Source organism: Hemicordylus capensis, chromosome 3 (genome assembly GCF_027244095.1).
Source record: "Hemicordylus capensis ecotype Gifberg chromosome 3, rHemCap1.1.pri, whole genome shotgun sequence".
In the NCBI taxonomy this organism is placed as follows: domain Eukaryota; kingdom Metazoa; phylum Chordata; class Lepidosauria; order Squamata; family Cordylidae; genus Hemicordylus; species Hemicordylus capensis.
In genome coordinates, this window is record NC_069659.1 from 133412411 (window position 1) to 133434658 (window position 22248).

A 22248-nucleotide genomic window follows, 5' to 3' on the forward strand; every position below is an offset into this window, starting at 1 on the left:
ACTACTCTGTGAAGAGCAGACACAGCTGAGGAGGGAGCAAGCTTTTCTAAACATCTAGCCTTTCTCCCTTCAAACTAACTAATAGGAGGAGGAGAGATTTTTCAGGGGATAGTTTCTCTTTAAGAGGTAAGTCTTAGTCTCGCTGTGTGTGTGTGTGTGTGTGTGTGTGTGTGTGTGTGTGTGTGTGTGTGTGTGATTTGCCAGGGCTAGAAGTTGCCAGGGCTAGCAAACTCCAGTGTTTTACTTTGTCCCTGCCTGGAGGGAGTGGAGTCAGCTAGAGCTAGGGGAGGCCCCACATTCCTTTGACTCACATCCTGTATCTCAATTGCAAGACTACTCTCTACATAAGAGGTGAAGGCCCGAGAGCATAGTGAACAGAGCATAGCGGACAGCGATAGCAAACAGGATGTTGCAGTTTTGCAGGAGTTTAGGCGGGAAGTATGCAGGGGAGCCTGGAACAAGTCCCTGTGATCACAAGGAGCCTGGTGGAGAAGAGAACGTAAGTACAAATCCCTCCCTCATATCCCTAATATTCTTGGGAAAGGCTGTTTGGACAGTTAAATAGCTGACCATTACAGCTGGGACTTCTAATAAACTATCTAATAAACAGATAATAATAAACAGATAATAAACTATCTCTAAATACTGTAAACAGCCAATAAAAACAGTATGAAGACAGAAAGTCAGCAGGGGAAGGGGCACTTCTCAGTGTATTGCACAGAGTGCCACATGTATGACTATTTGCCCTATGGGCAGAAGTCATGGGTGTGTGATCGTGCAAGGAGCTCCTGGCTCTCAGGGAACAAATTCGCTCCCTTGAGATCAAGGTGGCGGATCTGGAGAAGCTCAGAGAGACAGAGAGGCATGTGGACAAGACCTTCAGGTATGTGATAGAGGCATCCCACTCCAGGGCTGGTAGTGCCTCTGCTGTCAGGGAGAATGCAGGTCTTGGGCAAGGAGGACATCAGTCTGAAGAAGAGAGAAATGCTCCTTTAGAAGGGACCCCTTCCATGGATGATGAGCCCATATCCTCTTGCACAGGGGATACTCCTCCGGGGGGTGGGGGCCTCCTTGTAGTGGGTGATAGGCATGTGCCTGAAACGTTTCGGAGGCCATTGTAAAGGCCTCCGAAACGTTTCGGCGCTGGGGCGGGTTTCGGTACCGGCGGGGGTAGTACTTTAAGGGCGGGGGAGGGTGTACTCACACACCCCCGCCAGCGCTCTGTAAATTTCAAGCCCCTCGGGGCGGCAGCGTTCCTCCCTGCCGCCCCGTTCCCCCCGTCAGCCGGAAGTGTCCGGAAGTTGTGAGCGCGCGTGTGCCCATCGTGCATGCAACGACGGGCACATGTGCACTCGTGACTTCCAGCCACTTCTGGCCGACGGGAACGGGGCAGCAGGGAGGAACACTGCCGTCCCGAGGGGCTTGAAATTTACAGAGCGTCGGCGGGGGAAACGCGGCAGGGGGGTGAGTACACCCTCCCCTGCCCTTAAAGTACTACCCCCACCGGTGCCGAAGACCATTCGTGCACATCCCTAGTGGGTGATTCAATCATTAAGAGATATAGAGAGATGGGTTTGTGACCCGCGTGTTGACCGCACAGTGACTTGCCTGCCTGGTGCATAGGTTGCGGACATCACGCAGCATCTAGATAGGCTCTTAGGCAGTGCTGGGGAGGAGACAGCTGTCGTGGTGCACATCAGCACCAATGATGTGGGGAAATGTAGTCGGGAGGTCCTAGAAGCCAAATTTAGGCTGATAGCACTTAGCACTTACATTTATATACCGCTTTATAGCCGGAACTATCTAAGCAGTTTACAATGATTTAGCATATTGCCCCCAACATTCTGGGTACTCATTTTACCAACCTCGGAAGGATGGAAGGCTGAGTCAACCTTGAGCCCCTGGTCAGGACTGAACTTGTAACCTTCTGGTTACAGGGCGGCAGTTTTACCACTGTGCCACCAGGGGTAGGTAGCGTATTGAAGTCCAGGATGCCCAAGGTAGCATTCTCAGAAATGCTACCTGTTCCATGTGCAGGTATAGTGAGACAGGCAGAGCTGAGGAGTTTCAATGCGTGGATGAGACGTTGGTGACGGGAGGAGGGGTTTAGATTTGTTAGGCACTGGGATACATTTTGGGGCAAGCAAGGCCTGTACAAAAGGGACGGGCTGCACTTGAACCAAGATGGAACCAGACTGCTGGTGCTTAAAATAAAAAAGGTTGCAGAGCAGCTTTTAAAATGATGCCTGGGGAACAGCCGATGGGTGCTGGGCAGTATCCTGTTCAGCAAAAGCCATCCTTTAAAGTGTGAGGGTGCAAAGGATTCAGATCAAACAGAAGGGGACAGAGCAGAACCACATCAAGAGCAGACGGGAGCCTGTGCCAGCTGGTCAAAGAGTCAAAAGAAAGATAGCACACATCAGGTGAGAGATTCAGCTCATAGGTGCTTATTTGCCAATGCCAGAAGCCTCCAAGCCAAGATTGGTGAGCTGGAGTGCTTGGTTGCTAATGCAGAAATAGATATAGTGGGCATAACAGAAACATGGTGAAACTGTGAGAACCGGTGGGACACTGTTATCCCTGGATATAAACTCTATAGAAAGGACAGGGAGGGGTGCCTTGGAGGTGGAGTAGCACTGTATGTTAAAGAAGGCATAGAATCTAACAAGCTAGAAAACCTGGGTGGACTGGAGTCCTCCACAGAAACCCTTTGGGTGACAATACAAGGCCTGAAAGGGATCGTGCTACTGGGGACGCGCTATTGCCCTCCGGATCAAAATGCTGACAGTGGCTGGGAGTTGCAACAGGAAATCAGGGAGGCGTCAAGGAGAGGCAGGACTGTAATTATGGGTGACTTCAATTACCCACACACAGACTGGGTAAATTCACAGTCAGGTCATGACAAAGAGGTCAGATTTCTAGATACGCTAAATGACTGTGCCCTAGAACAATTGATCTTGGAACCAACCAGAGAGAAGGCGACCTTGGACTTAATTCTGAGTGGCACCCAGGACCTGGTGTGCAGTGTCAGTGTCATCAACCCTTTAGGGAACAGTGACCATAGTGCCATCAAATTCAGCATACATGTGGAGAGAGAATCACCAAGGAAGTCTAACACAGACGTTTTGAATTTCAGAAGAGGAAACTTCTCCAAAATGAGGAGTATGGTGAAAAGAAAGCTGAAAGGGAGAATCAGGAGAGTCACTCCAGAGTGCATGGAGTTTACTCAAAGCCACAATACAAGAAGCCCAGTTAGATTGTATACCCAAAAGGAGGAAAGGTACCACTAAGTCCAGGAGGATGCCAGCATGGCTAACAGGTACCGTCAAGGAAGCCATAAAAGGGAAGAAAACTTCCTTCTGAAATTGGAAGGCCTGTCCAAATAAAGAGAACAGAAAGGAACACAAACTCTGGCAAAAAAAATGCAAGGTGACAATAAGAGAGGCAAAAAGAGAGTTTGAGGAACATTTAGCTAAAAGTATCAAGGGGAATAACAAAAACGTCTTTAAATACATCAGAAGCAGGATGACTGCCAGGGAGGCGGTTGGACTATTAGACAATGAGGGAGTGAAAGGGATTATTAAGGACGATATGGAGGTTGCAGAGAAGCTAAATAAGTTCTTTGCGTCCGTCTTCACGGCAGAGGATACTGAGCATATACCTGTTCCTGAACCAGGCTTTTTAGGGATGGAGGCTAAAGAACTGAGTCAGATAGAAGTGACAAGAGATGATGTTCTCAACAGCACAACTTTATTTATTGACTCTACTTTACTGAGGAGAGGAGAGCTGGTCTTGTGGTAGCAAACATGACTTGTCCCCTTAGCTAAGCAGTGCCCGCCCTGTCTGCATGTGAATGGGAGACTAGAAGTGTAAGCACTGTTAGATATTCCCCTCAGGGGATGTGGCCTCTCTAGGAATAGGAGAAGGTTCCAAGTTCCATCCCTGGCTTCTCCAAGATAGGGCTGAGAGAGATTCCTGCCTGCAACCTTGGAGAAGCTGCTGCCAGTCTGTGAAGACAATACTGAGCTACTGTAGATAGATCAATGGTCTGACTCAGTAAATGGCAGCTTCCTATGTTCCTATGACTGTGGGGGGTCGGGACCCGAGAGATGGTTTAGATTTGCCTGTTTTGGATGGGGTTACACTCCCCTTGAAAGATCAAGTATGTAGCTTGGGAGTGCTCCTGGATCCAAAATTCTCTCTGGTTCATCTGGTTGAGGCAGTGGCCAGGAGAGCTTTTAAAATCAGCTTCAGCTGATACGTCAGCTACATCCATTTCTGGAGGTAAATGGCCTTAAAACAGTGGTACATATGCTAGTAACCTCTAGGCTTGACTACTGTAAAGCATGCTATGTGGGGCTGTCTTCCCCTGAGGGGGACATCGTCCAGAAACTATAATTGGTACAGAATTCGGCAGCCAGACTGGTCTTTGGGACAACCCAAAGGGATTACATAACACCAATTTTAAAAGAACTGCACTGGCTGCCGATATATTTCTGAGTGAAATAAAATGTGCTGATTATTACCTATAAAGCCCAAAATGGTTTGGGTCCAGGGTACTTAAGAGAGTGCCTTCTTTGTTATGAACCCTGTTGCCTACTGAGATCATCTGGAGAGGTCCAGATATGATTGCCACTGGCTTGTTTGGTGGTGTCTTGGGGCCGGGCCTTCTCTGTAGCTGCCCCTGGGGTTTGGAATATGTTCCCTGTTGAAAAAAGAGCATCTCCATCTCTGTTTGCTTTTAGGAAGACCCTCAAGATGCACTTGTTTTCGCAGGCTTTAATTAAAATTAATTTTAAATTGTTTAAATTGCTTTCGCAGGCTTTAATTAAAATTAATTTTAAATTGTTTAATTTATTTTATCTTATGAGATTTTGTTTTGTGAAATGTTAACTTCTGTTTTATATTTGTTGTGTTTTAATTCTGTACACCACCTAGAGGTACACATATCAGGCGGTATAGAAATATGGTAAATAAATAAAGTAGAATTATTCTGAACCTCAAGAGTTCATATTTTAGACATGAGGATATGTCACACAAAGCCATGATGTAATCCTAGCTCCATGTTACATCTGAACTGATCTACTGTGAAGAAGCCAAAGTTCACCAGCATCACCAGTCTTCCCCTTTAAGCCATATAACACGTGATTGCAAGGTAAGAGTTCTGCTTGTGCTGCGGTTTTAGACTGGGAAATGCCTTTTGTCAATTCTCTCAAGTCACTAAACTAAAATGAAGAAATTGGCATCATGACACACAAACAGCAAAACACTATCTGCACAACGCATCGCATGAAATATTTCAGCCTAGTTTCTCTAAAAGATATGCTTCTGAACAGCACCTCATCAGCAGATGGAGACAACACAGACAGTGCAGTGTCATCTAGCAGATTTAAACTCATTATCAGTTAAATACCATCTGGGCTACTTAAGCTAAGCAAAAGCCTAGATGTTATTTGTCGCTCAAACAGCATAGATGAGTAAGGAGGAAGACTGGGAATTTTGAATAAGCACAAACAATACCTTCTGCATTAGCCCCTGAAAACACTTTAAATCATCACACAAAATAACCATATTCATCTTCCAAGCTGCATATAAAATTCTACTGCAATCTTTGCATCTTTTGGCCTACACCTTTTCATATGTAGGTCAAAAGGGTTAGATTAGCCTTCTTCCACCACCTGTTCCCATCTAACAAAGGAATCTTACTGGCCAGTGTCAGCAGAAGGAAGCAAGGAAGAGTTGGAGCACTAATTCTGTAGCAATTTGCCAAAAGACAGGCTTTAAATCAAGACAACACCCAATAAAGCAGCAGCCAGCCAAACCTTTTTAGGAGGGGCAAAACAATACTGCATGCCAAATACATGCTGCTTCATAGCTACCTCTCACATAGACAAGCCATTAATTTCTCTGAAGTCAACATACACAAAGAAAGAGGGGGCAGGGAAGAAGGAAAGCAAACAGGCAGATTTGTATTATTTCTCTCACATACCTCTTCTAATTTATGCAGAACTGGATACTGAATTTAATGCAACTTAAGATTCTTTATTTTAAAAAAGGGTCACAGTAATGGAAAATATGTCTATCTTTAACAATAACACTCAGGTCTTTTGTGACCATAAGATTTATAAGTGAGAAAGCACATTATGAACGTCCAAAAAAAAAAAAAAGCCCTTCATCAATACATTATGCAGTATACTTTTCCATACTTTAATCTTTTTAATAAGGCAAGTAGCAACAAATCAACAAGCTCTCTGGACCACATAATTTTTTTAAAAAAAATACTCAATATCCTGTGCTGATAACAAAATTAAAATTAGGTGAACTTACCTTCAGAGTCTTTGAAGGTCAGCGTGATGAACTTGCTAGCAACCATGAACATGAATATTACCCAAAAGCATGCAGCTAACAGCAGCCACCGTTGGTGCATGATGTCAGATATGAGCCATATAACTTTTATTCGTTTCTGTTGTTAAAAAACACACAAAAAATTAATATGTACAGTACTGTATCTCCATTTGGGAAATGTAGTCTCCCTATAACTAATGAAGCATCTCCTTTGATTGCAGGCAACGTTGTTAAGAGGATTAAAAGCACAGTCTTTGAGCTACCTTGGTGCTGAAAGCTGTGTATAATAATGAGAGATTTTTCAAAAAGAGGTAGAGCTTATCTAGTCAGGATAGGGTCTCCCATACGCTAACACCTATACAGAAGCAAAATAAAAATCACTTCTCCATTTCTCCACCAAATATTGGTGTGAGAAAGAGATGCACAACAATAACAGGCACTTTGTACAGAGCAAGGATTAACCGGCTCAGTTCAAAAAAGAAAAAAAGAACTACACTATGCAACAAACAGAAGCTCAAAAAGCCAGTGTAGTGCTGTGAATAGAGTGTTGGACTTGGAGTGGAGAAATCCAGCTCCAAATCTCCACCCAGCCACAAAACTCACTGGGTGGACTTGAGACTAATCATTGTCTTCCAGACTAAACTACCTCACAGAATTGTAGAGACAATATATGCCACCCTCATGTCCTTAAGGAAAAAAATGAAGTAAATAAATGTGCAGAAGAAGTGAAGGAGGTAGCAATAATTTTCAATTGTAGTCCTATGCCCACTTACTGTACTTAGAAGCAGGTCATGTCAAACTCAGCAGGCCTAGTCAAAGTAAGCATGCATAGGATGAGATTCTAGTTTCAGGAAGCACAATAATATGCCAATATATTTTTTATTTTCAAAATGGGGCACAAGAACTATCTTTCTTTCCTAAACACACAGCAGCTACAGAATGGCATCAGAATAACTGTTATTGCTGATGTTGCAAAAGACATGCAGGGTTCAGGACTTTGACAATTCAGCTGTTCATCTCGCCTTTAAGCGAACTCTCTTCCTTCAGTAATATTAATAAATTTTCTGTACCACAAATCCTTCTGACTTTAATATTAAGTGCCATAAATTTTTTGCCAGATCAATTGCTATTATCCCAGGAGAAATCAAGACAAAGGAACAGATTCACCCTGGAGACATCAATCACATCCGCCATTTCTGTGGGAGCTGTCTGGGTATCACCTAGGGCTGAATTTCATAGAAGCTATATGATGAATCAATGGCAAGACCGTGAAACAGCACTGGAAACAGTGACTACACATATTCTTTTTCCTAGGCCAAACTATTTACAATTTAAATACCACCTTTAACAAAAACCACAACATTGCTCAAACATTATCAACATTACAAATCAGAAACAAATACATATTTCTAGTAGTACCTTTCAGTGTTCTATTTTTTTTTTAAATCTGTGTGTGGAATTAGATTTGTTCTGGGTGGCAGTATCAACACATTCAGGGTGGGACCTTCCTGATTCAACCTGAGCGGGATCTAAAATTAACTGACCGGACATCAAAAAATGCATGAGCACGTGCACATGTTCATGCCTTAGAGGGAACACTGGTACCTTTTATATGTTTTACTCCATCCAACTGTGTGGGGTTTTAAAAGACACGTACTATTTAAGATCCGTACTGTTAACTGCACTGCTTGGCTGACAAACTACTATGTGAATGATCTGGTCACCCTTTCACATCCTCTACGCTTACCTCTGTATACAATGCATGGGATTTTCCTGCCACCACTCTGCCATGAATAGAGAACTGAACTCATGGGACAGCTACCTACACAAGGATCTGACTGGATCCAACCCTAAGAAAGTAACAACAGACATGAAATGCATTGGTTCAATAAACCATCCTCTGTGCACTACTGAAGTTGCCTCTCCTCATTCACTAGTATAATATTGAACAAGCGAGCTGTTTTAAATATTTAGGAATCTTCTTTAATGAAGATTTCTCTTGGTCAAGGCACAGAGCATCTATAAGAACTTTTACTTACTTTGCCTCAGAAATAGAACCCAAAGCCTGTACATGCCTAAGGATAGAGTACATAACTGCTGTGATGTCCATAGAGGCTGGGCACCCTTTCATCAAAGCTAGGGTTAATAAAGAATGACTTATTGGTTACAATAGCAAAAGATGGGAGAGACAGAGCCAAATATATGTATAGTGGAAAGGTAGCCAACAAATGCTGGGTTAGGTACATCAAAGCACTGCTACTATATGACAATCAAACTGCTGATTCTGGGATTATAGGAAGTTTTTAATTAAATACAGGACAAATTGGATGTGGAAATGACATGAAATACTCACTGTTTCCAGCTGAAACAGGAGATCCGGCCAATGTCACCCATACCTTGCTCAAATCTTTTTGAATTACTGCAATGCACTCTACATGGGGCTGCCCACAGAAAGCAGTTAGTTTAGAATTATTATCAGGGACCAGCCGTATTTCACATTACACCAATCCTGAGGAAGCTTCTCTGGCTGCCAGTCTGCTTCCAGGTGCAATACCTTAAGGACCACCTACTCCCAACTGAATCTGACAAGATCTGAGAGAACTCTGTTCCATGTGCCAAAATCTACAGAGGCTCATCTTTCATTCACATAGAACAAGGTATTTTCCTGCTATGTAATGGGCAGATTATGGTAGCTATTTCTATTTCATGTTGAGTAAATTATTTTTAAGACATTTCTTGGTGCAATCAGCATGAAACTGGGCCACTGTTTAGATCCAATAAAGCATGAAATAGATACTTTATGAATACTTTAATTTGTGTTAACTGCTGAGCTGAACATTTGTTGCATATTTCTGATGACCCAGTTCCATGTAAATCTCACTACAAGGTAAATGAAAACAAGTACCTCATGATGAGAACCACCTCAATCCATACATTTTGGCCCCCTGGAAGACAAAAATAGGGATGTGCATGAACCAAGGTTTGTGTACTGGTTTGGCACCGTGGGGAGGGGAGTGGTGAGTGGTATCTAAAAAAAGAAGAAGAGGAGAGTAGGTCCTTACCTGCTCTCCGCCGCTGCATGCAACTTCTTGATGGTATTGCCCCCAAGAACACATGCTTGGCACTGGCACCTTGGTTCGTGCACATCCCTAGACCAAAATAGCTAGGCTCATTGTTTCAAATTTATCTTTTGTTATATACACTACCAAAGAGAAATCAGATGAAGAATAAATAAAGAAGCATGAATTATAAGACCTGTGGCCAGATTTGCAATGTGAAAACATATTGGCTTGGATTCAGAGAATGGTGCACAGTGTGCTACTCACAGAATGGGGGCTCTCTTTCTCCCTCTTCTGTGGTACAGCTCCCAACATCTCCCAAAAAGCCAATCCTGAAGGTCAAGGAACCCTCAGGAATTGTGTGTGGTATGGCACAGGGGGCTGGAAGGTGGCAGCTTGTGGAAATCTATCACCTCCTTGTGCGACAGAAGTGCCATTCTTTTCACATAAGTGCCAGTCAGAATCCGACCCATTTCCTTCAGCTACGGTTAGAGAAAGAAAAATAAATATGTGTTCACTCTGCTCAGTTAACTATTAATTGCTAGTGGGATCTGCTTCATGATTCATACATCTTTATCTATTCCAATATTCACCTGGTTCCTTTCTGGCAATACATATCACACATGGAAGACCATGGAGGGATTAGTCTCAAGAAGCCATTGAGTTACACATGGCAACTGTCACTTCTTAGACTGTAAGCCTGCAGGAGGCAGGGAGAGTGTTTTTTGTTTTAATTTCTGCACAGCATTTAGAATTTAAGGTGCTTTGTAAATCATAACCCTAATCTGGAGGAAGAAAAGGGAAAGGGGCACATTTTCCTTTCCCCACCCCCCAGAAGCCTTCCTCCCACTACAACATACAGCACTAAAGCACCCAAAGTTTGGGACTAGCAGCCAGATCCAACAAGAGACCTTAAATGCTATAGCACAGCAGGAAAATGTTTCAGGAGGGTGAGAAGAGTATCCCTTTTCCTTTCCTTCCTCCTGAAGTATTTCCAGATGGGGCTTTTAGTGCACTTCTCCTCCAGAATGAAGGGTGTGCATTCACATATTGGCCAGATTTACCTCGAAGTCCCTGAGAGCTATTGGGGAGCACTTCACACATGATTTGGGTTTTTCGTTGCACGTTAGAGTGTAGTCCGATTTACGTCGGGGGTTGAAAAAATCCACTTTGGGGGGCAAATTTGAACTTGCAGTAAAGCCTCACAGTAAACTCGTGGTAAAGCCTGCTGTCTAGAAAAGCTCATGAACCTCCCTCATTCCCGTGGGCCCTAGACAGCCCTCCAGTTCCAGGCTGGCTGGAGCCTGAAACAGAAGCATGGTTGATGAGGATAAAGTGTAATGTTTTGCTGCAGGTCCCCCCTTCTGTAATACTTAAGAGAACAACTACTAAAAAGATAAATACCTAACTCCGAGAATGTTATTCACTGCAGCGCCTTTGGAGCAAGTTCCAAATTAATTCCTCCCGAGCACACAGCACTGCACCAAGCAGGAGTTGCACAGCCCTTGTGTAACAACAGCCCTCATTCATTTCGAAAGGAGCTTACACAGGGGTAATTCCCAGTGTGCTCTACTACCAGAAACATTTTTTTTTAATGTAAGATTTTTAGCATAATATAGCCTGGTTGACAACTGTTTGATGTGCCTCCATAAAAAGTAAAGAAGAGGAACCAAACTAGCAGCAAGGGGAAGGGGCTGAAGATGGAGATCACTCTGTGAAGAAATGTGTGGGTTTTTAAAAATAACATCTGATTAGCTGTGCAGGACCTTTGAAATATATATACAAAGGAGCTGATCCTTAATGTTTGATGAAGTGGGAAGTAGTGTCTGAAAGCTTACAAAAGCCAATTATTGCCCAAAATGCCACAGCATTTTGTGAGTGAACTTTTGAAAATCACATTTGAGCATTTTTGCAGAAGTCATGAATAAGACATCATCACATAAATCTGGACCTGAATTCTCTTTTAAACTTCTAAAATACTATTGCCAGTCTTAGATATTAGTGCCTGTACAAGGAGGAACAAACACCTGTGCTTCCTTCATACCTAAAAATCCAATAAATTACACTATTCACAGTAGTTTTGCTAAGAACACAGAAGTGTTGCTATGGGAAACATGCAGTGTATGTGCAACAAACATATCTGCTGCATAAAGTGCAGAGCAGCCCATAGGCTTTCAATAGCCGGAGGCAAGTAAAACACAGGAGCTCAAACTTATTTTATTAAATTTCTGGCCTGGCACATGATTAGTGTTTTACGCAATGCTACACTCCATAGAATTACTCTAGATAAAGAGTGATAGCCAAGCATATGGAGACCAGAATATAATGTACTGTGTTTCTTTGTTGGCTTTGGAAAATACATTTTAACATTAATCTAAAGGAAACATCTCCTTTCAAGCTATCTTAATTGTTAGTTGCAAGATTCAGGAAGCTCATCCACCTGAGTTGATATAGGGCCCTGAAGCCAAGAAGAGATACCTTTTAACTAATTCTTGCAATGTTCCAGAACCTGAAATTATACAGACATTGGTTTGGGGCCAAGGGCCAATTCGCCTAAATGCAGCAGCATGGGAACTGCTTCCCCACGGTGTAATCCCACACCATACCTGAAAAGTATATCTGAGGAAATGATGGAGCTAACTAGTCAGATTTCTGGAAATATGGATGGTGCAAGCATTTGGGGAGAATCAGTGGCAACCAAGTGTTTCTTAATGAAAAAGTGTACTGAATTAGAAAAGTCTAGATTTCAAAATGTTCTTTGCCACAGCCCAGCTGCCAATTGTGCGAGCCACACTTAGGGTTAATGGGGGCCACCACTAAGCCCCCAGGCGTAACAATGAAGAACACTGCTATGGTGAAATCCTCTTGTGATACCAGGAAATAGATATCAGATGATATAGGGCAGAGAAGTATTGTGTCTTCATGTAAATGTTTCTTACCAACAAATATGATTCCAAATAAATGTTATATTCATAGCAGATGACACTGACATGTCATTCTTATCAAATGACATGCTGACAAAGCTGTATACCTTAACAGCCAAAGAGAGACATTCATCTGTCCAAAAAAAAAAAGAGTCTTGCAAGTACCTGAAACTGTTCAAGGTTGCCAAACCTCAAACATCAATCCCACCTTATACAGCTTTGTCAGTCATTTGCAAGCAAAGGGTTTTTTTGTTTTTTTAAAATGCTATAACTGTGGCACCAATGTTCTGAGGAGAACGGATGCTATTGCTTCAGCTTAATCTACTTCCTTCAAGTTGTGGAAGAATGATGACAAAAAGTAAGAGATTCAATCAATATTTGCCCAAAAATGCAGCAGACGTAGCGGCTGTAGGATTCATGCCAGTCCTCAGTGCTCCATCTCACAAGTTCAACAGATTGAACACTGTAATGCAGTGATCCAAACACTTTAAAAAAAAATTAAGGGCAGTACACAATTATGTCGGTTGACCAAGCCCCCTTTTGCAAGTTGATAGAGTTTAAATGGGCAGTTCCTGAGTACAGGGAAATGGGCAATCCCTGTCTGGGAGAGGGAGGTGGGTGTTGGGCAATGTGCAACACAATGAAGTCACTTCAAGCACTGTGCTCAACTAGGCACTATGAGAAGAAGAGATGTAGAGCAGTAAAAGCTCTGTATTTCTCATAAAGAGTAGTAAGATCCAAGCAAAGAAGGCCAATGATATGGTTCTTATATAAAAACCAGACTCCTGGCTAGGCAGAAACAACTTCCTTCTCTCAATACTAATAGGGATCCAATTAATACTCAGCAGGGATTGCACTTTTGAGAAAACTCCTCCCATGCTGCTGTAGATATGGAGAGGAGAGCTGGTCTTGTGGTAGCAAGCATGACTTGTCCCCATAGCTAAGCAGGGTCTGCCCTGGTTGCATATCAATGGGAGACTAGAAGTGTGAGCACTGTAAGATAATCCACTTAGGGGATGGAGCCACTCTGGGAAGAGCAAAAGGTTTCAAGTTCCCTCCCTGGCTTCTCCAAGATAGTGCTGAGAGAGATTCCTGCCTGCAACCTTGGAGAAGCCTCTGCCAGTCTGTGAAGACAATAATGAGCTAACATACCAATAGTCTGACTCAGTATATGGCAGCTTCCTATGTTTGTAAAGCTAAATGCACCTCTACACAGAAAAAAATGGAATGGATGCAGAAGTTATTGCATTCTGCAAAGTAAAAGGAGCTTGTTTGTTTTCCCAGCATAAGATCTGCACCACAGACCCAAAGTTTTCAATTCTCTTATCGGTACAGGGAATATAACTACTGATGTTTCTATAAACTGAGTGAAGGGCTCATAATGTGCGCCTAGCAAGTTTCTTCAGCACCATAGGCAGACATGTAAACAGAAAACAGTGAAGGAGTCCACCACAGATTTAGAAATTCCACACTTCGGGGGATTTTTTTTTTAAATTCACTTTTCTTTATTCCATCAAATCCTCAATGTATTTGGTTTGATAGCTTCTGGGGGTATTCAGGCAATTGCTTCATTTACTTTGCTTCAGAACAGAAGGCCTTCACCAACTATGCCCTTAGGTTGCCAAAAAGAGCCAAAGGCAATTACACTTATTCTTGCAAACCAAGTTCTCCCAGCATGAAATTTTAATTCTTACCCTTACAACCTACCCTAGGCAGATATTATTACTATTTTACAAACAGAGAACTGAAAGGAGGAGTGGGGAACTTGAATGCTAGTCATTGAAGTCATGCATGAGGAGGATTTCAATGGTAGCAAAACTTTTATATGGAAAGCCATTCCTATAGGGATATTGCATTGCAGCCACATATGGATCATGATGTGTCACTATAGCACATGCATCTGAACTCAAGAACTGCTTAGATCAGCACTCTGTATCCAATTCTGTCAGAGAAGATACAATGGTGAAGCCATTCACCATTGTCTATTCCCAATATTTGAGAGTCAGAGTTATACTGCTGCTTATCAAATATTCTATTATCAGATATTCCATTTAGAAGTTATGACGAACAGCCATTAATAAATCTTTCCTCCATGAACTTGTCCAATCTTTTAAAAAGCTATTTGGCTAATAGCCATCACCACATCCTTTAGTAATTATTTCTAGTTAATTATGTGTTGACTGATATATATGTCTTTTCATCTTTCTTCAACCTACTACCCATCAATTTAACTGAACGAACCCAAGTTCTAGCACTGTAACCAAGAAAACTTCCCCATTCACTCTGATCATACTATTCATGTCTTTACCTAGTTGTCTTTTTCTTTTTTTAAAGGGAAAAACCCCCTTAATCTTCCAACCTTAGAGAAGATGTTCCAACACCCTGATCAACATGAGAGCTTGTATGCAAGTTTATACCGAATACCAGGTCACTACCTTCAATGGGGCTTACTCCCAGGCAAAACGATTGCAGCCTTAGGTAAAAAGGCCCTATGATTTTTGCAGTTTTATTTTGAATTCCCTTCCTAATCACTTGCCTTTTTCACTGCCGCTGTATAATGAATTGACACTGTAGTGAGGCTTCCACTACTATATACACACGTATGTATAAATATATATAAATAAATAAATATCCTGGTAATCAGAGCCATGTTTGACCCCGCCCCCCCTTGTGAAATAAGTACCTTTTTTTTTGCTGGTCTCAATGAGCTTCATTTTGCACTCGCGTGCAATGAACCGAACTGCCATTCGGTTGCCCATTCACCCACCCAGCCGGAGAGATCCTTTTGTATATGCAGCAAAATGCATCTGTGCATATTGGTGGTCACGTCACCAACTACATACGGACTGCACCCTCTTTGCTACCAAAAAGTGCTTTCGGTGTCGGAATGTCGTCAAGCTGGAGGCAGCCCAGGGGAGGGATCTGAATCCATCCAACCCGCTCTAGAGTCTCACAGGGAACATAGCAAGAATTGGGCGACTTAACCTTCCCCTCCCCAAGTCACGAGCCCCCGATCAGACCACCATCATCCCTGCTGCTAGCAAGCGGGGCCTGAAAAGCCAGCTACTCACTCCGAAATGCGCCCTGAAGGTAGCTTGTCAAACGAGCGGCCCTCCTTGGGCGTGGTGGGCACGAGCCATTCACTCCCACCCTGCACGCGGCCGTGGAAGGGGCGTCTCGTCGCTGCATCCGCCGCTCACAGGTTTCATCCCCGCTGGGCCACTGGGCAGGCCGCCTTCGCCTCCTCCTTCGGCAGAGTGCGGGGAGATGCCAGGCAGCGAAGCTCTTTTCCCGGGCCAGAGTTGCTCAGCAACCCGCAGCCGCGTCCACCCCATGCATTGCCCGCCTAGCTGGCCTCGAGCTCTACTCCGATTACCACCCAGCCTGGCTGGTGCAGCGCGAACGGGGGAAGGAGGCTCCCCTCAGAGGGCAACGCAGGCTGCACACGCACCCCCGATCTCCCCCCTTTCCCGCCCCGTCTTCGTCTCTAAGCAGCAGCAGCAGCAGCAGCAGCAACAACGGGGCCGCCCAGCCGCGCTTTTTCCTCAGTTGGTGCTGCAGCCGCCAGGCCCTGAGGCTCGAGCCTGAGCAGCCTCATCCTCCATTTCCTCCGCTGCCTCAAAGGCAGCTTCGCCGCGGCTCACAAGCTGCGCTGCCTCCCCGGGCGGGCAGACTGGCCCGCACAGGAGGCAAGAAAAGAGAAGCGAAACCGCTGGGGGGGAAAGGAAGGGGCGGCGGCGAAGGCGAAGTGATCGCCCACCACACACGCAGCGCAGGAGCGCAGCGGAAGGACGCGACCAGCGCCTCCCGAGGTCTATGCTGATTCAGCCCCCAAGGGGGCAGCCGAGGGAAAGAGATGGGAGCGGATGGATGCTGCCTAGCGCAATACGAAGCCCAGCGGGGCAGCCGCGTAAGATCTCTGGCGGCGGCGGACATGGTCCGCAGGCTTGTGACGCCCCCTCAACTGATAAGATTGGTCACTTGTGGCGTAAGCTTTCGTGGACTATGAAAAGGGTCCTGGCCCAGACCCTCGAAAGCGTCTGACACAATACATCGATTAGTCTTTTAAGTTGTCCGATTAAGATTCCTATTTGCTGACCCATGTAAGCATATTCTTACACACTTAGCATCCCATCTAAGTTAGGGGTGAGCTCTCCCCAGCCTGGTGGTAAAGCAGTACCCTCTCGCTACGGACTTTTTTGTGTGTTTTTTAAAAAAATTGCAGTACACTGTTTATATTTCAGGCAGGGTATAAAAGCTATAATTTAGCAGATAGTGGGTTCAAAGAACCTGGGGCCCCCAGCTCCACCCCTCCCTATTTTCTTCATTATCTCCCTCACTCTGAGGGATGAACAGGGGGCCCCTCTCCCCTAGCTATGCCTCTGAATTCAGGGCTTCTCAGTTCGACAGTTCTCCTTAGTTCTTTGCAGTCTTGAAGAGACCTTTTTCACCTCAAAGGGAATTTAGAGGAGCGCTAGGTCTAAGGATAAGGCCTGAAAAAAGTCAATGAGTAAGAAAGAAGGCTGGAAGCAGAAATCAGCACTGCAGAGGCAGGGCCAATTTGCACAACCAAATTGATGGAGTTGCTCTGCTGGACCTTTGGCCTTGGAGAAGTGGCTTTAGGGTTGCTTCACCACATGTTTGGCTTGTGACTCCCAATATCACATCATTTTGATTGAGAAGAGATGTGGGAAAGATGGTTCAGGGTGAAAGCTGTGTATTGAAATTGTCACACCACACATGACTGTTTTGGCACAGGTTTAACTTTGCTCTCAGGCATCACAACTGACCCCCTCACAGACATGCAAACACACTCATCCTGTGGTTAGGAGACAGGCTCCCATCTCAGGTCAGAGGGTATGACTTCTAAGCAGGTTTCACATGCCGCACCTCTCATTGTACAAGTTAAATACCAGGGTAGTTCTGGACATTCTGATTCAGAAACTGCAGCACCACTGTGAATCTGGTATAATTTGTAGCCCTATTCAGACATTATGTTGTAAAAGCATACAGTTGTCTGTGCACAGATATAACACATTTAAAATTAATAAAAAGATAAAAATAATAGATAAAAACACATCTAAAAATTTTGTCTCAGTTGCAGGCCTGGGAAAAGAGGTACGTCTTCAGGGTCCTCCTAAAAACAAATAGAGAAGGAGATGCTTTAATTTCAGCAGGGAGTGAGTTCCAAAGCCCTGAGGCAGCCACAGAGAATGCCCAGTCCTGAGTTACCACCAAACGAGTTGGCACAACCATAACCGGACCTCTCCAAATGATCTTAATAGGCGACAGGGTTCACGACAGAGAAGGCACTCTCTTAAGTACCCTGGACCTAAGCCGTTAAGGGCTTTATAGGTAATATATAGTACTTTATATTTAGTTCAGAAACATTTATCACCAGGGCAGTAAACACAATTGTCCCCAGGCGTCCCCTCCTACCTGCTTCAAAATTGACCCCTTGGTATATGGAAGATCTACAGGGGCTGAAGCAGCAAGGTAGGTGACTGGAACGCTAGTGGAGAAAGAGCTGACTCAAATCCAACAGACTATGACATAGAGCACATTTAAAGATCTATGCTCAGGCAATAAGTGCGGCAAAAAGGCGGTTCTTTTCTGCCCATATTGCCTCTGCGAGTTCACGCCCAGTGGAGTTGTTCAGGGTTGTGAGGGGACTAGTATCCGCCCCTGCTCCCTTGAACCAGAATTTGGAGTCATCAGTTACCTGCTTTGATGTGTTTAAGGAGTTTTTCGCAGATAAAATCTCTCAGATTCAGGCCGAACTAGATGGAGACTCCACAGTTATTTTGATGTCTGAACTAGAGGTGTCCAGTAATTCCTCTTATGCAATTCGACTGGATCGGTTTCAGTTTGTGACTCCTGAAGATGTGGACAAGCTGCTTGGAGCGGTGAGGCCTACCACTTGTTCTCTTGACCCTTGTCCAACATGGCTTGTTCTATCTAGCAGGGAGGCTTGTTGTAGGCGACCTGGTGGAAATCATAAATGCCTCTCTGAGGGAGGGCAGGATGCCTCTTTGTTTTAAGGAGGCAATCATTAGACCTCTTCTAAAGAAGCCTGCATTAGATCCCTCAGAGTTGAGCAATTATAGGCCTGTTTCCAACCTCCCATGACTGGGCAAGGTAATTGAGAGGGTGGTGGCTCTCAGCTCCAGGTGGTCTTGGAGGAAACTGATTATCTAGACCCATTTCAAACTGGTTTTCGGGCAGGTTATGGGGTGGAGACTGCCTTGGTCAGCCTGATGGATGATCTCCAATTGGGAATGGACAGAGGAAGTGTGACTCTGTTGGTCCTTTTGGATCTCTCAGCGGCTTTCGATACTATTGACCACAGTATCCTTCTGGAACGTCTGAGAGTGCTGGGGATGGAAGGCACTGTTTTACAGGGCACCACAGTAGTCAAACCTAGAGGTTACCAGCATATGTACCACCATTTTAAGGTCATTTTGTCTCCTGTCTCCCAAAATAGATGTATCAGTCGAAGCTGACAAAAAGCACTCCTGGCCACAGCCTCAACCTGAGAAACCAGGAAGCGTTTGGGATCCAGGAGCACTCCCAGACTACAAATCTGATCTTTTAGGGGGCATGTAACCCCATCCAGAAGAGGCAGATCTAAACCATCTCTCGGATCCCGGCTGCCTACAGACAATACCTCTGCCTTGTTCAGATTCAACTTCAGCCTGTTATTCCTCATCCAGCCCAATATCGCCTCCTATTACCAAAGATTAAACAACAATTAAAAAATTTAAAACGTTCAGAAATTACAGCAATTTTTTTTAAAGCAGCAATTAAAAATTTAAAACATTCAGAGACCTGTGTACAGATCCGTACTTGTGTACACTGTAACACACATTCAGGTATGGAATATAATGTGTGAATAGGGCTTGTGTGTTGACTGAACTCTGGTCATGCATTTTCTTTATATATGTTTGTAAGTAAATAGATCACTTCAAAGATACTGTATATAAGTAATGGCTACCCTGATCAGATTTCTACTACACAAGGGAGAGTTGAGTAGATAGATCAAAGCCCGCCCCCCCCCCCCACACACTATGTTCTTACCTTTACCATGGATTGGCATGTATACAGGAGTACTGTGTAATGACAAATCAGAGAGCCAGGCAAAATAGATGGTGAAGAGTCACCAAAGGAGCTCCAGGATTTGTGTGTGTGCATGCATGCATTCATGCCATTTTAATATTTCACCTAGGATGGGTGCCGTGGCCGCTCTATAAAAAAATGGGGGGGGCATAGCTAATGAAAAATGGGGTGGCACAGAAGGGGGCAAAGTGCATTTGTAGGTGAGTAAGCTGTGTCCCACATATTAGACTTCTGACACAGAAATGGGGGCAGGGGGGCAGCTACTTTTTCAAGGGGATGCTTCCCTGCCCCCTCCCCCGAGCCACCCTTGCTTGGATGCCAAATGTTAGATTTGCTGTCACATACAGCTCTCAGTCAGAAGTGTCTCCAAAAGAACTGGCAGTGTATGCAAGTTTTCATATTTCTGTTATAGGGCATTTTGTTATAGAACAATCCAGGTCAGCATTACCCAGGTACCCAAATAAAACCTACCAACAATATGCACTGTACGTGGCTCACTTTAAAAATCTCACAGCATAAAAAATGAAGGGAAGATTAATCTAAATAGAAAACGTAATCCAAATTAAATTCAGTCTCCTGTTTGTCAAGGCCAAATGCTTTATAGACTGTCACCTGTGCTGAACAATTCAAACTTGAACTACTCCTACTTGTTTCTGAGCTATTGTTCACAGTGTGCACTGTTCTGCTGAAATGCAAATCTGCATGATTGAAACCCAGTGTCTCAGTTCAAGAAGAACATAAATAGCAGATGCTAAGCCCTTAAATCTTCAGCAATTGGCCTATGTGAATCCAGGGTAGCCTCTAGAAATAGGACTTCCATACTATAAGATCCCTCTCTTTATATTATTTCATCCTAAATCAGGCTAAGAGTAAGAGGTGTTTAAAAGACAGAAGTTTCCATTGAAAGTTTCCCCCCCAATATGCTGAAGTGTGTGAAATTGCATTAGGTTCACCAGGTGTATGCACACATTATATTAACTTTCCCTGTGCAGTCAAATGGAAGCTTCAGACCTTTCTCAAATTTTCCTAGCTGGTAGGTTTGGCCATTGTCTAAATAGAAACTCTTACTGCTCTGCAATACAACATAAGATTAAGGAGCACTTGTGATCCATTTCCCATCACTCTTCAATAATATCAGTTTGTGAACAAATGCTAAGTGGTTCCAGTGATAAAGATCCCTTCAGTGTTTTCTTGTTAATGGGTATCATGTAGGGTATTTTATGTTCCAAACTATAATATGTGCACCTGCCTTTTCTTACTTTTTAGACTTTCTGTTTCACTTTTCCCCTCTGTTCAGAGTGACAATATATCTTGCATGATATATCATGATATGATATCTGATATCTTGCATGATATGCAACCTAATCCTATGCTTACTCACTCAGAAATAAATCTTACCAGCTGATGTACTAATTAAGCATTGTTGCAATGGAAAAAGCATCAGAATAAACCAGTGCTTCTGAAGAGTTCCAGACTAATTCTGCATTGGTGCTAGTATGTGTGTATAGGGGAAATTTCAACAACTTCCTCTGGAAGCCCTCTCTCTCTGTCCTGCAAATATATGTTCCTGAAGGCTGTGCAGTCTTTGGGGACATATTGTTAGGTGGCACAGAGTGCTTCCTGGGAACAGGGAGGTTGTCAAAATTTGCCCATCGCTGAACCAGCAGTGGAACTGAGTTAGCTGAATTTTGCAGAAGCACCAGCACTTCTTCCATTGTATCAGTGCTTCATTGGTCAGAATGTCAGGTCAATTGTTGTAAAGAAGAACTTTTGAACATAATTTTTCACAAGACCAAGATAATGGTGTTTGCCAAAAGGCCAACTAAACATAAATGGTAGATTAGCTGGAACCCTAGTCTGTTCCAAGTAATGTGCTACAAATAGTGGGGGTTGTCTTCCAGACTATTAGCTCCAAGAAGGACCAGACTGAGCAGGTAACAGCTAATGGCCAAATAAGTGCCTTTGATATCCTCAAATTCTTTCATCCAGGCTGCCATTCAAGTATTTGCGGCCAAGACCCTAACTCAATTGCTGTTACAGTGTTTAGCTTTGCACATATTGGAATTTTACTTAATTGGAAGTGATACCATCTAACTTTTTACAGGCTGTGTTTCATGTGCCAAGATGTGTACCTAATGCTGTGATATGATTAGAAGCAGGCCTAGTTAAGGTAGAGGCCAGAGCCTGGCTCCTTCTTTTAAATTTTTGTTTAAAATTTAATTTCCCTCCCAACTGGGGCTGGCTGACATCTCTCACACTGATTGACAGTTTTCAATGCACTTGGAGCAGGCTCCTGCAGGATAAGCTTGGTACATATCTATTTTCTTCTGATTTTTAAATCTCTTTGGGATATGACAATGCTAAACAAATTCTTAAGCATAATATTCAAGGTAGTGAATGTCAGAAGGATTTAAGCTTGGCCATTAGTAGTAACAGCCCTGGTGGGTTCTCAAACTACCTTAAGCCAGCCAGTTATCTTACTAGTCTTGACAAACTTGAACCAGCGGAGAGTGTTTTTGATGACACACTTCAATGTTTTCCCATTTGTGATTCTGGAGGGTAGATATCAAAAAGCTCCACTTACTGATTGAATGTGCCTGTGTGGCACAGAGGCAATTAAAACTCTATTCTGTGTGGCACAGAGGCAATTGAAACTGTGATTCATGTGCTTCCATATTGCTTCTATATTGCCCATTTATCCGGACATTCATGTCACTTTATTGCCCCTCTTTTATTGAATATGCCAGACAGACCAGATGATACCTCCTTCCTCCTTGCAGATTGGAATTCATCAACAACACTTA

At 43.7% G+C, this 22248-nt stretch overlaps 1 protein-coding gene and 1 long non-coding RNA gene across 4 annotated transcripts in view; one reads left to right on the forward strand and one right to left on the reverse strand.

Annotated features, from left to right (window-relative positions):
• Positions 1-15567, reverse strand: part of CHST10 (carbohydrate sulfotransferase 10) — a 39123-nt gene extending 23556 nt beyond the window's left edge. Inside the window, exons 1-3 of one of the 3 annotated variants that reach the window (XM_053310399.1) lie at positions 15400-15567; positions 8093-8195; positions 6328-6463 (exon numbers count right to left, since the gene is read on the reverse strand). In XM_053310399.1, coding sequence (XP_053166374.1) covers positions 6328-6427 — 100 coding nt within the window. In that variant the 5' untranslated portion in view covers positions 6428-6463; positions 8093-8195; positions 15400-15567. Of the gene's footprint in view, positions 1-6327; positions 6464-8092; positions 8196-9671; positions 9887-15399 lie in introns of all 3 variants that reach the window. The other 2 variants (XM_053310397.1, XM_053310398.1) reach the window with 2 other exon arrangements.
• A 602-nt stretch (positions 15568-16169) lies between these two features.
• On the forward strand, positions 16170-19151 carry LOC128351170 (uncharacterized). The gene is made up of 2 exons (XR_008319622.1): positions 16170-16431; positions 18813-19151. It is a non-coding gene; the product is annotated as an uncharacterized LOC128351170 (long non-coding RNA).
• The last annotated feature ends 3097 nt before the right edge of the window (positions 19152-22248 follow it).